At 44.6% G+C, this 14900-nt stretch overlaps 2 protein-coding genes across 2 annotated transcripts; one reads left to right on the plus strand and one right to left on the minus strand.

Moving 5' to 3' along the window:
- LOC8083038 lies at window positions 5950–8037 on the plus strand. The gene has a single exon (XM_002448876.1). It carries the CDS (start codon window positions 5950–5952, stop codon window positions 8035–8037), a length of 2088 nt encoding a protein of 695 aa, XP_002448921.1.
- On the minus strand, window positions 9306–11691 carry LOC8067636. The gene is made up of 3 exons (XM_002450136.2): window positions 11491–11691; window positions 9927–10859; window positions 9306–9683 (listed from the first exon to the last, which is right to left on the minus strand). Exons 2-3 carry the CDS (start codon window positions 10830–10832, stop codon window positions 9594–9596), a joined length of 996 nt encoding a protein of 331 aa, XP_002450181.1. The 5' UTR covers window positions 10833–10859; window positions 11491–11691; the 3' UTR covers window positions 9306–9593.

A 14900-nucleotide genomic window follows, 5' to 3' on the forward strand; every position in this document is an offset into this window, starting at 1 on the left:
AGCCAAAGCAGCAAAGACAAATTCGATACCATACCGGATGTACAAGCAACCGCGTAAGGATAGATAGATTTTGTCCGGAGCCGGCCGGCCAACAAAGATCCTTGTGAAAATATTGTATATTGTACACAAGTGGTCATCGAGAGAAGCACACCCATAACGAGTGCTGCGTGCAAACATGTCGTAAATAAACAAACCATTTTGCTTTCTGGTGGTCATCGAAACGTTGGCTTGTTAGTTGGCTTGGCTGCATCGCGTCGTCGGGTTTTGCTCCAGCAGCAGCAATAAGGTTAGTTTCAGTAACATGTCCTACACGTACTACTTAATTATTACTTCTATTGAGCTGCTTTGTGCACCAATTCCAAATTTTGCTACCTATATATCAGTACGTCTGAGGTATGCGCACATAGTTCATGGTTGTTTGCTACCTATATATCAGTACGTCTGAGGTATGCGCACATAGTTCATGGTTGTGGTTTAGTATATTCATTCATACATACATTATATTATTATTACATGAATATATAGCGGCGCCGCAGCACGCGTCAGTTTCAGATAATGATGGATTCTTGGGGATATTGTATGTAATCCCCAACGAGAACGTATTTGGATGAACTTATTAGTTTCCCTTGGTCCATGCATGTCCATAAATATAGCGTGGATCATCGGAAAAACATAAACTAGCTTTAATTTACTTCTCAATTTCTTCCAATACATGTGGACCAAAGAGAAGGGGACTGCTGTCTCTAAACAGGACATAATATGATATTCTTACCAAAGTTACGTATGTAGTAGAACTTATCCATCAATTCTTTGTAGCTCAGATCTCATTTTAGTTGTGTTTTTAGATGTGCAATAATGTGTCTTCCCTCGTTCTCCAATTTTGATGTTTGAAATGTGCTTCACATCCAAAATTCTTGCTTTATGTCTCATGAATGAATGAATCATCTAAAGAGCTAAAACTTTTGTCCATTTTTCTATTTCGTCCTCCCCTAAATAACTTCGTGAACGTGAAATTGTCTATGTTTGCTTTTCTCTATAACTCTCATTATATGACTGTAACTCTCTACAATCCTTAGGATTCCTGAATCGTCCTAATCTAAATAGAAATAAATCTCTATCTCTCTCTATTATTAAAGAGATAAAAAAGTAAAGAGAAAACCATGTGTAATACTATAGGAATCGGCCGGTGATAAAACAAAAGACACCTCACCAGCCCATGTACATAAATTAATTAGATTTCCCACCCAGTTATTTCTGACTCATTTCCCTATCCCATTCCTTGTTTGTATCCTTGGATGTGCTCTAAGAAATGGATAGGGAAATAGATTGGGTTAAGATGAGCTTTGGGTTAGGGATTAGGTTATGAGATCCCTAACCTATTCCCATCTTTGGAACCCCACGACAAGGATTTTTGGATAAAAGCGGTGACATAGGAAAGTTGAGAATCGAAAGCAAAATAAAGAGGGTTGATGCCATGAAAGAGACAGGTCGCCACTTCGTCTCCTTCGTCGTCACTGCCACCATCTCCATGGCTCTTCGATGCTTTGCCAACTCTCTTCTACCTTAATCATCCTCCTGTACTCCCATAGGCCATCCCCATCCAATCGATGTGGCTTGAATCCAATCGTGTGCGTAAAAAACAAAACAAAACATGTTGCGCCATGCCGCACTACTCCCTAGATTCCCTCTCGCTCACCATACTTGTCATCCCACTCATTGCTAGCACCCAATCACCGCTACCTTTAAGAAACCTTATTGGCAATCCAGACTCACATAATCATGTGAGGTGGCTTTGATGTTGTCCCTGTGCGGCTCCTTCTCGTCGACCATGCCATTGTGGCTCTCCTAAAGGGGTTCATGGCAAAGGTGGTCAATGGTCAGATGTCAGAGCTCCTATCCTGGCCAAACCCACCCCTCCGGATGGGATATGGGTTATGTGGTGATTATTTCCCTATACCTTTCCCTTTGTATTTCCCGTTCCTAGAAAACAAACACGGGATAATATTTTCACTGAGACCTATTTTCCTATCCCAACTCTTGTATCCTATGATTCAAATGCCACCACCTTGTTCTAGGACCTCGGTCCAAAAGTTGGAGTAGTGGCTATCAAGGAGACAAGCACATAGCTACTGATAGACAAAATATATGCCACTCCTAAATTCAGGCTTGGTTTCCCTCATAAAAAGGGTTAATTCTTTCTTCTTAAGTGGATTGCTCCTTGACCTTTCCAAGGGTTCTTAAAAAACAGTTCTCTTATATTGAGTAACCAAGTTACAATATATAGGCCAAGCCAAAACCAAACATTGCTCTGGATTTACAAATATCAAGGGGGTTGCAGGTTTAGCAAATGCTTTACCAATGCTTAGAAATGATTTGGCTCTTTCAGTTGTCTCCCTCTTGTAGTAGCTCTTGTTTTCTTGTCCTTATTGATTCAATCTAGTACTGACCAAATCTTCAATGACCATTGGATGATCAATCTTGCCATTGATCTTCCTGAGGATCATCTACAATTTTCATGATGACCTTGGTGGCCTCAGGATTCATCACTTCGTACCATGGGGTGCTTTGGTCATCATTTGCCATCATTACAACTATCTCATCTTACCTCATCTTTTTCATTTGTTGTTTGTGTGGGCGAGTTGCTTGTTTACTTGTGGAAGCAATATTATTCATGTTGTTCGGGGAAGAATCTCCAATCCCCATTTATAACTTATGGGCTATGATCTAGCCACCTTGTTTGCATTGGGTCATCTACTCCAAGTAATGCAAGTCATAGATGATGGGTACAATCAAACCATAATCATAGCTTTGGAGAGTTTGAAGGATCTTGTCACCACCACTTCATCTTCAGTTTGTTGCAAACCTAAACCATTGACCTCATTGTCACGAGTATTCAACTGTGAGTTCATACTATTAGCACTTTCATGAGCAAGTTGAGTAATATTTTGTCACAACCCTCCTCGAGAGAGAGGGGGTTTGCGACTGCTGCTAGTAGCACAGGGGGCGGCGGTAGCTAAGGAAGGGAGGATGTGGGTGTAGAAAGAGAGAGGTGATGGTGATAAGAATCCTAGTATTTGGTTAAGTTCAAAATAACTATTGATTTGGTGGAGAGCAACACATCGATTCGGCTTCAGTTTACAAAGAATGAAACCCTATAACCTTAGCACCATGTCTCCTCTAGTTCAACCATGTCACAATCTAGTTGACCTCACTGAGAACGCTCATCCATAATCCCTACTATGAATTGAAGAAACACAAGCGAGAACAACATAACACACAACTCAAGTATAGTGATAGTTGCAGATATATGATTAAGATCTCGAATGTGGGGTTTCACAAATCGATAATGACGATTGTTCAAAGATAGATTGATCTAAAGTAAAACCAAAACCCTAATGTAGGCGTCAACTATTGATTATATAGTCTAAGAGGCATCTAAGGTCCCCTATTTGTGTCCCTAAGGAGCTCTGGCATGTCACAAGGCTGAAATAGCCCAAAAGACGGCATCATAGTGCCTTGATAAATTCTGGATGTCAACATCTTTTGATGATTCCCATTGACTCTGACAAGATTTTCATGTTGGAACCACCTCCTTTTATTAACTTATTGAATTATCTTTTCATCCATACGTGGATCTTCAAAAATGAAGTTCGTATGTGACCTCTCGAATTTGACATAGATTGGGCCTCTAAGAGCATCCCCAATTATTTGGCAAATAGACTTTGCATTCATGTATTTGCAAAAAAAGTCTAAAAACACCTATCCAACGGTTTGGCAATTAAGCTTTGTAATTTTGTTAACTTGGCAAATAGAGGGGAAGGACTTGCATATATGCCAAGCCTCTCCGTGCTTGGCATAGCGTCCCTCACACGAAATCCACGACTACTCCCTCCTCCCGCCGCTAGGTTTTCTTTTTTGCCAAGTGATTAATGCCAAATTATTGGAGATTGCCTCTTTTCACCTTTGCCATGACTTGGCAAACTCCTTCATTTGCCAAACGAACTATGCAAAACGGTTGTGGATGCTCTAACTTGACTTGGACGCCCTTGCTGGCCTCCTAAGGAGGTTCCCAAGGAGGAGGACGTCCAAGGGCTTCCTTGGTGTGCTCTCCATCTCTATGGTGTGTGCTCCAACCTGAGCTAGGGACCCAAGGGTGAATATCAAACCCAAAACAATGACATAGCTCTCAGTAGGTATCGAGACAACTTGTCATGATGGTTTAGAGGCGTTGCCGATGTGATCTTGCATTCAAACAAGATCCATCTGAAAGCTTATCAAATAAGATTTCTATCAAGTGCTCATGGACCTCAAACTTACTTCGGACGAAGGAGTGATGGCCTTCGCAATGAAGTACACTTTTGGGCTATCCTTGAACTAAAAATTCAACGTCGATGAACTTGTACTTTGAGATTGGTCTAGTTCATGGTATGTCCATTCTTTATCATCATCACTATTGTTCCTACGTGTATTTGGAATACCCATATTAGGTAGCAACCAATTTTTAGTTTTATCATTACACAAATATAGGAGCGAGCTCACCTTATAATCAATGGTTGTATGAGGAGGGAGGGCAAACTGCTTTGTTTCTGCTCAAGATCTGAATGGTTACGTACATGACCCCTAATTTACAGACCCGAAATGGACTTGACCTCTAACCAATCTAGACTTGACCTCCAAACAATCCATAGATAGAGTCCTTATAGAGTTGGACTCTAAAATCCTAACAAACTCTATTTTTATCCTTATCTATTACTCCTAATTCTAATCAATTCTGGACTTTCCCGAGGGGGAAGGAGGCAGACAGCTCCCCTAGGGCCATCGCCCCCGCCCTCCCCCCTTACTGCGCGCACACCTAGAGTGCCTTGGCCCGGACCTTGCCTAGGCAGGGCCCTTCTTTGGGCCTTGTTGGGTCCAGCCATAGGCCCATATTTAAGCCAGTAACATGTCGTTGAACTTCTAGAAAAGCACATGATATTTTTATTTCTATACATCGTTTATGCCCTCGTAAATTTCAATGAAAATATTGGTGTTAATTCTCAAACTTCTTGGTTTTAAATTTATTTCTTACAAATTATATTTCAAGAACTTGTCTTTCAACTTGGGATTTTCTTCAACCATGTTTTTTTTGTTTTTTCAATTCCATGCCATTTAGCCATTGAGGAATTTATATTTATTGGATTATAGATCACCTTTTAGAGTTCATCAAACACTACAAAAAAACTATCCCAAGCCATAGGACCATTCTATGTTTTAATATAACAATACATAGTACTCCTGCATATTCGAGAAAAACAAAGAATTCATTAAACACAACAGATATTGCAGAATTGCAATTTTCCATTTTTTTAATAAGTACAATGATTGTGCACTTTCTTTTTTAAAGGTAAAAGCTATCCCACTAGTGTAATTTGGAGAAATCTATCACTCAAATTTTCTTTTTTTTTCTAAATCTAGCATCTCTCCCTCTTTCTTCTCCAAGTCCGCCCCCACCGGAGACAAAGACAACTGCAGCGGTGACTAGGGTTCTGACAAGCCTCTATCTCTCTTTCTTTTTCAACTCCAGCTCACTCGAGAGAGACGAAAATTCATGTGATGGCTCACTTGGGATATAGACAGGGGCGGAGCTGCGTTGCTCATAGGGGGTGCAAATGCAACCCCCCCCCCCCCACCCCACAAAAAAAAATCAATAACATTAGATTTGGTTAAAATTTCACCATATATGCACCTCCCTACAAACCATACCATCTTTATGCACCCACAAGGCAAGTGCACCCCCCTCTAATTTACTTTAGCTTCGCCACTGGATATAGACCGATCCTTTTTAAACTATACTGTTACCATAGATAGGGTTTTACTTACATACCCTGAGCTGACGTGTTTTGGAGTTTACCAACGGAGCAACTAACACCAGAAACTACATCGTGTGCATTTTCAGGAGTTGTCAGAGCAATGGCGGCTGGATTGGCAGTGTATTTAATGGGAGCAATTTCTGAAACGCTGGTGGACATGCGGAATGAATGGGCAGTGCAGAGTCTGGTCCTGTTTAGTTTCTCACTGCAGGTTTTCCTGCTCATGTTCGCTTGGACGCGCCGGAAGAACGTCGCCACTTTGACAAGGTTTCTCCTATGGCTGGCATACCAGCTTGCCGACTCCACAGCCTTGTTCACCCTGGGCCATATGGCCATCAGAGCTCGGTCGCCGGACGAGCAGCAGCTCATGGCGTTCTGGGCGCCCTTCCTGCTTGTGCATCTTGGTGGCCAGGACACCATCACCGCCTACTCCTTCGAGGACAACCGCCTCTGGCTGCGCCACCTGCAGACTCTCGTCGTCCAGTTCCTGGGCGCCGCCTACGTCCTGCACAAGTATATCCCAGGCAGCGAGAGATTGATCCGTGTAGCTTCGATCCTGATGTTCATCGTTGGTGGGCTCAAGTATGGCGAGAGGATCTGGGCACTCCGGAGTGCTAGCATGGACAGCATCTGGAGCACTCTTGACAACGAAAAATCAGACGCGAATGCCCGCAGGATGGAAAGCCGGAGCATTCTCAAGGAGCTGGTGGAGAAGATGTGGAACCCTCTGGATGACGAGGACATCCTGATGGCATCGCATGGCCTGCTCGACGTTTGCAAGGGGATCTTCATCGGCTCGCAGCGAGAACGAGGTGGTGGAGCTGCAGACTTGATCGGCCCCTTGATGAGCCGCTGCCGCCATGAAAATCGCCTGGACATGCTCATGGAGATGGAGCTGTCACTCATGTACGACATCATGTACACCAAGGCAGCCGTGATCCACACCTGGTGGGGATGCTGCATCCGCGTGGTCTCGCCGGTCGCCACGGCCGTCGCGTTCCTCCTGTTCCGGCTCACCGGCAAAGGTGGCCACAGGGAGAAGGACGTCGTCATCACATACGTCCTCCTGGCCGGTGCCTTGCTCCTGGAGACGGCGTCGCTGGTCAGGGCGGCTGGGTCGACATGGACAGCTGCGTTCCTGCACGCCAAGAGATGGGACCATCTTTACGAGTTTCAGGATTTCAGGCTCTTCCTCAAGGCGGCAAGCTACAGAAGGTGGTCCGGCACTGTCGGGCAGTACTGTCTGCTGCAGTCATGGTGCCACGACATGGCGGAGCCGACCGGCATCAGAGTGGCAGAGCTGATGGGGTTGGAGAGCTGGTGGTACCAGTTGCGCAACTCGCAGTCTGACCAGATGATCTCAGGCACTACCAAGGAGCTGATGCTGCGGGAGATATTCGAGATGGGTCCTGACCGCCGGAACGTGAGCTCTCGGCCAGGTCTCCTCGCGCTGCAGCAACACCAGCTGCATTCTGAGTTTGGCTGGAGCGTCGAGGAGTCCGATATTGAGGGCAGCATCATCGCCTGGCATGTCGCCACAGATTTATACTACCGCGCCGCCGCCGCCGCCGCCAACGACGACGACGACAAAGTGGAAGCAGACATGCTGCAAGCGAGCCAGGAGCTCTCGAGATACATGATGTTCCTCTTTGTGGTACGCCCCTACATGCTGCCCGGGCCTGTACGGCGGAGCCAATACAGCAGGACATGTCGTCTCCTGAACGAAGCCATAGAGGAGGCATACACCAAGGCCTGGGACATTACTACGACCAAGAACAAGAAGGAGGAGGACGACGAGGAGGAAGAGGATGAACATTGGGCCAGGGCCACCACTAGGGAGAAACACCGCCGGCTAGACTGGGTTCTGCGCACCTTCGGGAAGAACTTGAAGAAACTACCTCTAAGCAGGCTACAGGGCCATTTCCTGGATTCTTTCCTGCCTAAGTTGCCCCCAGCAGATCATAACCCAGCAGTAGGAGGATTTGCCATTGCTCAAGAGCTCCGCAACCATCCCAGAAGGCTGCAGGTGATTCTTGGGGTGTGGGTGGAGATGCTTTGCTTTGTTGCCAACCATTGCAGCAGAGAGTCCCATGCCAGGCAACTCAGCTGTGGTGGTGAACTTGTCACCATCGCGTGGCTTATGGCCAAACACGCCAACTTGCTGACCGTCGCCGCTGCTGCAGATTAACCTCGTACAGATGCTTCCAAATTAAAAGCTCTATAGCACCGGTTGTTAATTTTGGGACCGACGGTGCCTAAGTGTGTAATTACATACTGACTTGCATTGGTGAAACCGTGGGTCCAGTTGCTCCATGGCGGGATACGCTCGTAACCGGACCGTTGCTCCAGTTGCTTTAGAAGACTGTCATGTGTCGTAATCGCAAATTGTGCTGTGTAATATCAAGAGCTTCAGATGCTCGTCGACTGATTGGAATGCTCTTAGGTTGTAAACTTAACTTGGCCAGTTCTGCCTCCTCTTAATGAAATATGTGCCATGGCACGGTCGAAAAAAAGATTATATGATTTATTGGTTAGAAAAGTATCGGCGGTTGTGTCAACTGGCCAACTTGGGATGAACAGCAATTCAGAAGAGAGACGCGGCGCTCCGTCAGCGACCTGACTGACATTTTTGGCACTCGTGAAAACCACAAGACAACTGATGGACTATCATGATAACTCAACAGCGGAACGAAACACTTTTTTTTCTTCTGATGTTGATGAAATCGATCTGAAAATTCATATGTAAAAGAAATTAAACAAACACTGCTCCTTCCGACAAAAATGTTGCATCTGACAAAGCAGAGTTGTCTGCCTGTCACAACTGAATGGGCGATGCCTCCACAGAGAATAAACCGTGCAGTTTGCAAATTACTTTGACAAAAATAACTAGCTTACGAAAAATAAAAAGGTTGCAACTACTACAGCAGCTAAAGGCTTTGCAATATGAGAGCTTTCCTTAAGGATTGCAACAGAGCAGGGCACAGCAGCTGGTGCCTCATGAAACTAAATACGTAGCAACCATTACTGTAGAACTGGGCTGTAAAATTCAGGGAAGTGAATAAAAGAAACAAAGCAGACTCTTAGATTGAAAAAAAAAAATAGTTCACTACCTACCTAGCAGTTATAGGATCAGTATTTTTTTAGAAAAAAGATAATATATTTAATATCTCAGCTTCTGCATCGATAAATGCGTATGGCTTACAAGCACGCATATAAAAGTCCAAGGAATCTCAAAAACAAAGTTTTGAGCCATGAAGCCAGTTGTAGGATCTCTAATTCAAAAAGGTGTCTTTCTACCAAAACAAAAAGGTGAGGCACATTCAAGTTGCTCAACTGGTTCAGGCAATTCATTAAGCTAGCTGCTGTTTAATGTGAATCTTAACCTAACACTTACTGAATATCAGCAGACCTCTTTCACCATAATTAACAAGTGATAAGTTTCATACAGAACAAGGCTGCTAGAAACATGACCCGATTTTCGATTTATATACCAAAACAAATAATATAATGTCATCGTACAAAATTGAAGATACAAAGCAATAGCGGACTATACATACTGACAATTGATTTGATTGTGAGGGGGAAAGAAAGTGAAGCAAAAATCGTAAAAAGGAGATAAGAATAAAACAGAACTTATATTCTTCTCTGTATGTATGCTGCGTGTAGGATCATCCCTTCGACTAAACAATGCCATTATCCTTCCTGTTTAGTTTGTCTGTATAAAAGACCCCTTTAACTCGAGTTTTAACCTTTCATCTTCGCCTCGAGGTCCTTCACAAGATTAGTAAGAGGTCTTGCATCCAGAGCTTTAGCTAGTTTACCATCTGCATCAAACTGCAGAAAGTAGAATGGACAGTCAGGTTATCAAGGTAAAAAGTGGGAAGGGATATCAGATCAATCTGTGCATCTAATTTCATGAAAACAAAAATTGTCACCAAATAAAATACTAGCAAAGCGATTAGATCAGATTGGCATCCTATAAATTCAATTTCATCACAAATATTTGGGAAGCAAATAGGATCAATTCAAAAGCATATACTATTTAATTCACAGAGGTCAGTGGAAAGGCAGGCAAACCTTTTCCAGCTTCTGAGCAATCTCCTTGAGCTCTTCTTCTGAACGCTTCTTATGAATCGCCTTAAGGACCTTCACCAAATGGTCCTGAAGAAACTCGGCGCAGTGCTTCTCAAGATCACGGTCAGCGAACGAGGAATCACATCCAAAGGGGCACTTCATGGGCCTCATGGGGCAGACAGTGACGCAGTGGCGATCCATATCCCTCCTGAGCAGCTTCTTCTCGCATCCCTGCTCGCACTGAAGCACCTTGTACAAGCACGCGGCGTCATGGTCCTTCATGCACCTCACAGAGACCTTCGCGCGGCAGCCGTCGTTGGGACACACCACGGGCCTGAAGCTGCACTGCTCCTTGTGATCAGCCAACCGCTCCTCGTTCTCGTACTTCTCGGGGCAGTGGAACTTGGTCTTGAGGTCGACGTTCTTGAGCAGGACCTCGGCGATGGCCTCACGGCGCTCCAGCGGCCAGAACTTGGTCATCTCCATCTCCTGCACGAAGTCGTCGATCTTGTCGTCGCGGGAGTCGCTGAGCAGCCACCCGGAGACGTGGCCGATGATGTTGCGCTTGGTGCTGCTGAAGTCGTCCATGAAGATGGAGATGATCTCGAACGGGTCGTCGGGCATCTCGGCCTCGGGGCCGTCCTGGTTCGCCTCCGACTCGATCAGCGCGTCCGCGATGAACGTGTCGCTCCGCTGCGTGATGTAGTCCACCATCTCCTTCCGCAGGTCGACGGCCACCACGGAAGGGTTCCGGAACAGGTCCCCCGTCGTGCCGTCCACGCAGACGGCGGCGAGACCGGGGAGAAGGATCTGTGCTAGCTTGTGCATCGCCTCTGAGTCGCAGTATGGACACTGGATCAGCGGGCCTTCGCCTCGCTCCGTTCCGGGGTCCGCCACCGGGAGCTCCATCGCGTCTGCCTTGTGGTCAGCAGGAACCTGAATACAGAGGATTCTCGTTCTGAATTTTTTTCAGATGAACATGTGAGGGAGAATGCAGAGATACACATACTATGTGGGAGGCTCGATCTCTGCAATTAGTTTTTTCAGATGAAGCATTTTTTTTTTATGATTCTAGGTGCTGGCAACAAAGAAATGCACAACATTGTTAACAGAGACTGGCAAAGTGTGGAGTGGATTCGTTCAATCTCATCCCGAAAAAAAGGAAGCTTTGGTGTTCGGATCGGGTCTGGCTGTTTCCATCAAACCAAATGAAAGTCTTCGGGGGGCTAATCCGGAACGAACTGCAGCGCATTCATTCTTGTGAAATGTTAGTTAGTTAGTTATCCATTGGCATTTAGGCCTTTGGTTTGTTGTCCTACGGACCATAGCATTTGGCAGGTTGGATTAGAAACCAGACCAAGCGGCGGCGGCGCGCATGGAGAGAGAGAGCAGCAGCGGGCGGCCAAGCGGCTAGCCGCGGACGAGGCGGGAAGGAAAGGAACGCGTCTGCTCCAAGGAGAGGAATCCGCGGAGGAGAAGTGGAGAACACCCACCACCAGGTGGATCGGAGCGGAGGGCGGAGCAACGCAGGGCAGGGGAGGGGGGTGGGTTCCGTTTCCGTACGTACCTGAGGAAGGAGAGAAGGAATCAGCCGGCTGCGGGGCGGGAGGGCGGCGTCCAGGAGCGGAGGAGAGGGGAGACGAGGACACCTTGGGCAGCCGCCGGCGTGGATCGGGCGGCGGGCGAGAGGAGAGGGAGAGGGGAAGGCACAAGGCAGGCCTGTCTCTGTGTGTCTGGTCTGAATGGAGGTCGTGGGAAGCAGAACAACAGAGGGAGCACCCCAAATAGGGACACGGCCGGCGAGCGGTCAACCGAGCATGCAGCTGCAGCCTCTCCCTCCCTCAACTCCGCCTACGTGGAGGTGGAGGAGGACGCGGTCCTATGTTTTTATTTTATTTTTATTTTATTTATACATTCATTCAATTGAAAATTGAAAACTCGTAGGCCCTCTTCAAAACCAAAGCCAAAGGATTTGGTTCATTTCTGCACAAACACTAGTTTGACTTAGGTCAAGTTTGGTAGCACTTCTTCTTCGAAGCTGATTTGTCTGCGGCGCTACCAAACGGGCCACTTCAAATGAGCAGGAAGAAGATTGAAGACGAGGAGCGATCATATTGGGCGTATGGGGAGGGGCAGTGGTCAGAGGCAGGTCAGGAGAAGAGGGAGGCGGAGATGCGGGGTCAGAGGCGTGCCTTCGAGCTATGGTGAGTCAGGAGGGAAGGGGGTGGTGACCGAGGAAAGTCTATAGAAGAGAACCGACTTGCATGGGTGACATACCTACTAGTACATAAAAAGGGTAAAAATAGGAAAGAAATAAGATATGAGAGAAGAAAACTAAATGTAAAAAGAAAAAGAAAATTAGAGGGGTACTATGGACATTCTAATCTTTTTAATAAGACAATATGTTTTATCAAATGTTATTTCAAGAGAAACTAAAGCTAAAAATTTATTTTAGGATAAGCTGTACCTTAAACTATTTTGGCTGAAGCCGAATCTCTGCCAAACACACCGGTAGCCATGCCCTAGCTCACCTACACAAGTTTTTAGCCTCGAGAGCACACAAGACACACAGATCACCTGACCGAGTGTGTGACATGTACGTCTAAATTGTACTAGATTAAAAAATATAGTTATAAAATATATTTTAATAGTAAGTTTTATTAGAAATATAAATGTTAGTACTATTTATTATAAATTTTATTTAATTTAAATTAGCTTGACCGTAATAATAAGGCAATATCTCCCTCACTTCCTTCCTCAATTAGGACAAAGCACAGGCTGTGCTTTGAAACGACACCTAGCCAACCTTGCAGCTTGGTCATCATGGTCGGTGGAACAGGAATTCCTATAGGATAGAGGCCTTGTTTAGTTCGCAAAAATTTTCAAAATTCCATGTCACATCGAATCTTTGGTCGCATGCATGGAGCATTAAATATATACGAAAATAAAAATTAATTGCACAGTTTAACTGTAATTTGTGAGATGTATCTTTTAAGCCTAGTTACTATATGATTGGACAATGTTTGTCAAATAAAAACGAAAGTGCTACAGTGCCAAAAACGAAAAATTTTGCCAACTAAACAAGGCCAGAGTTTGTTTAACCTCCCTCAGCTATTGTATTAGTTTAATTTACCCCACTCAATTAGAAAACCTGTTTTTCAGACTCCTTCAACTGTTGAAATCATTTAATTTATCTCTCAGCGTGGTTTTGAGAGTGGCTTTAGCTCAAGGCCTTGTTTACTTCCCAGAAAATTTTGCAAAATTTTTCACATTCTCCGTCACATCGAATCTTTAGACGTATATATGGAGTATTAAATATAGACGAAAATAAAAACTAATTGCACAGTTTGGTCGAAATTGACGAGACGAATCTTTTGAGCCTAGTTAGTCCATGATTGGACAATATTTGTCAAATACAAACGAAAATGCTACAGTGTCCATTTCTCAAAAATTTTCGGAACTAAACAAGGCCCAAGTGGCGCCACATAAGCTGTCCTACATGGCACCAACTCAGCCACGAGGACATAAGTCAGACTTTCACGATAATTTATGAAGATAAGATAGAATTTATAAAAATCACAACTTTTGTTTCTATAAACATTCCTTATCAAAGTCAAAAATCATGACTAACCATAAATCTAGGTGGACTGATAATTATGATCCGAGGAAGCAGCAAAAGCAGAACCGCATCTTTTCTGTTGCTTACCCAAGTGAAAATGCTTTTAAATTTGAGTGGTCAAGTAAACAGGACAATTGAAGGCGGGTATATCCATGAAAGGGCCTATAGCCTACTGTACATATTTGACCAATGTTGAGTATGTTTGACATCTTAGGAAGTGACACGGATACCAAGGTTAACTATATTTGACTTTTCGAGAACTGAGAACAATAGTTAAAAGGGGACAGACAGAGTAGAGTACACATGGCAATTTTATTTCCAGCAGAAAAATGTAGAGCCATTCAAATACCAACGGTAACTTGAGCAAATAATCTTACAAAGTGATGACCGATGCGTTTTTTTAATGTCAAAGGAGGGTAGAGGTTCTCCCACCTGGGATTTCATTTCTTTGATCTTAGAGCATTTCCGAGAGTATTCAAAATGGTCTTTCAGTCTATGATTTTTGACAAGATTGAAAAAAACTCATTTCCAATAATTCCCGATCCCAATACACGTGCACAAATGCCAGGGGAAGGTAGGAGCATAGACACCTTTCAGCTGCTGGACAACCAACAGGTCTTCAGTCAGCTAACTGATTGCCAACTAGATCCTGCTCTATTTTTTTTTTTGCTTTGCCACGTAGGTTGTTGGCCATCCAGTAGCCGATAGGATGCTTTTTTGAAGGGAGGGCCCCTACCTGTCTTTTTCTTTTCTTTTATTGAGGTATGTGTAAAAGAATACAAAGAAGGCCTTCAAGGCCAAAATACAGAAGGAAACTAAAGTCTACTCTCACACCACATTTTCAGGGATCAGCAGTCCTCTTCTTGGCCTTGATGCAAACCAGGCCAAGTTCTTTCAAAAGAATTTTCCATTCGACAAGAGAGGCTGCTCTGTTGTCAAAGATGACACCATTTCTGACTTTTCAAATTGTCCAGCAGGCCGAGATGAATATTTCCTTGAAGATGTGACTTCCAAAATTTGTCCTGGCTTTGATCAACATTTCATAGGGCTGGAGAGTGATGTCCCAGTCAATATTTAGGAGGTTCCAGCAGGCCTAGCTGAATCTGCATCCGAAAAATAGATGGAAGCATGATTCTTCTAGGCACTGGGTGCATAGAGCACAAGCATAGCTATCTAAGGGCATTCTTTTCCTCTTGAGGAGACTTCTTGTGCATAATCTGTCTCTAACCAGTAACCAGGCAAAGAATTTGTGCTTTCCAAGGTTGCCTCCTTTCAAAATCCATTTAAAGATTGGGGAAGCATCAATTTGCCCCTGAAGGTGGTCATAAGCTTTTTTTGGGCAAGTAGATATTCCCCCT

Source organism: Sorghum bicolor, chromosome 5 (assembly GCF_000003195.3).
Source record: "Sorghum bicolor cultivar BTx623 chromosome 5, Sorghum_bicolor_NCBIv3, whole genome shotgun sequence".
In the NCBI taxonomy this organism is placed as follows: Eukaryota; Viridiplantae; Streptophyta; class Magnoliopsida; order Poales; family Poaceae; genus Sorghum; species Sorghum bicolor.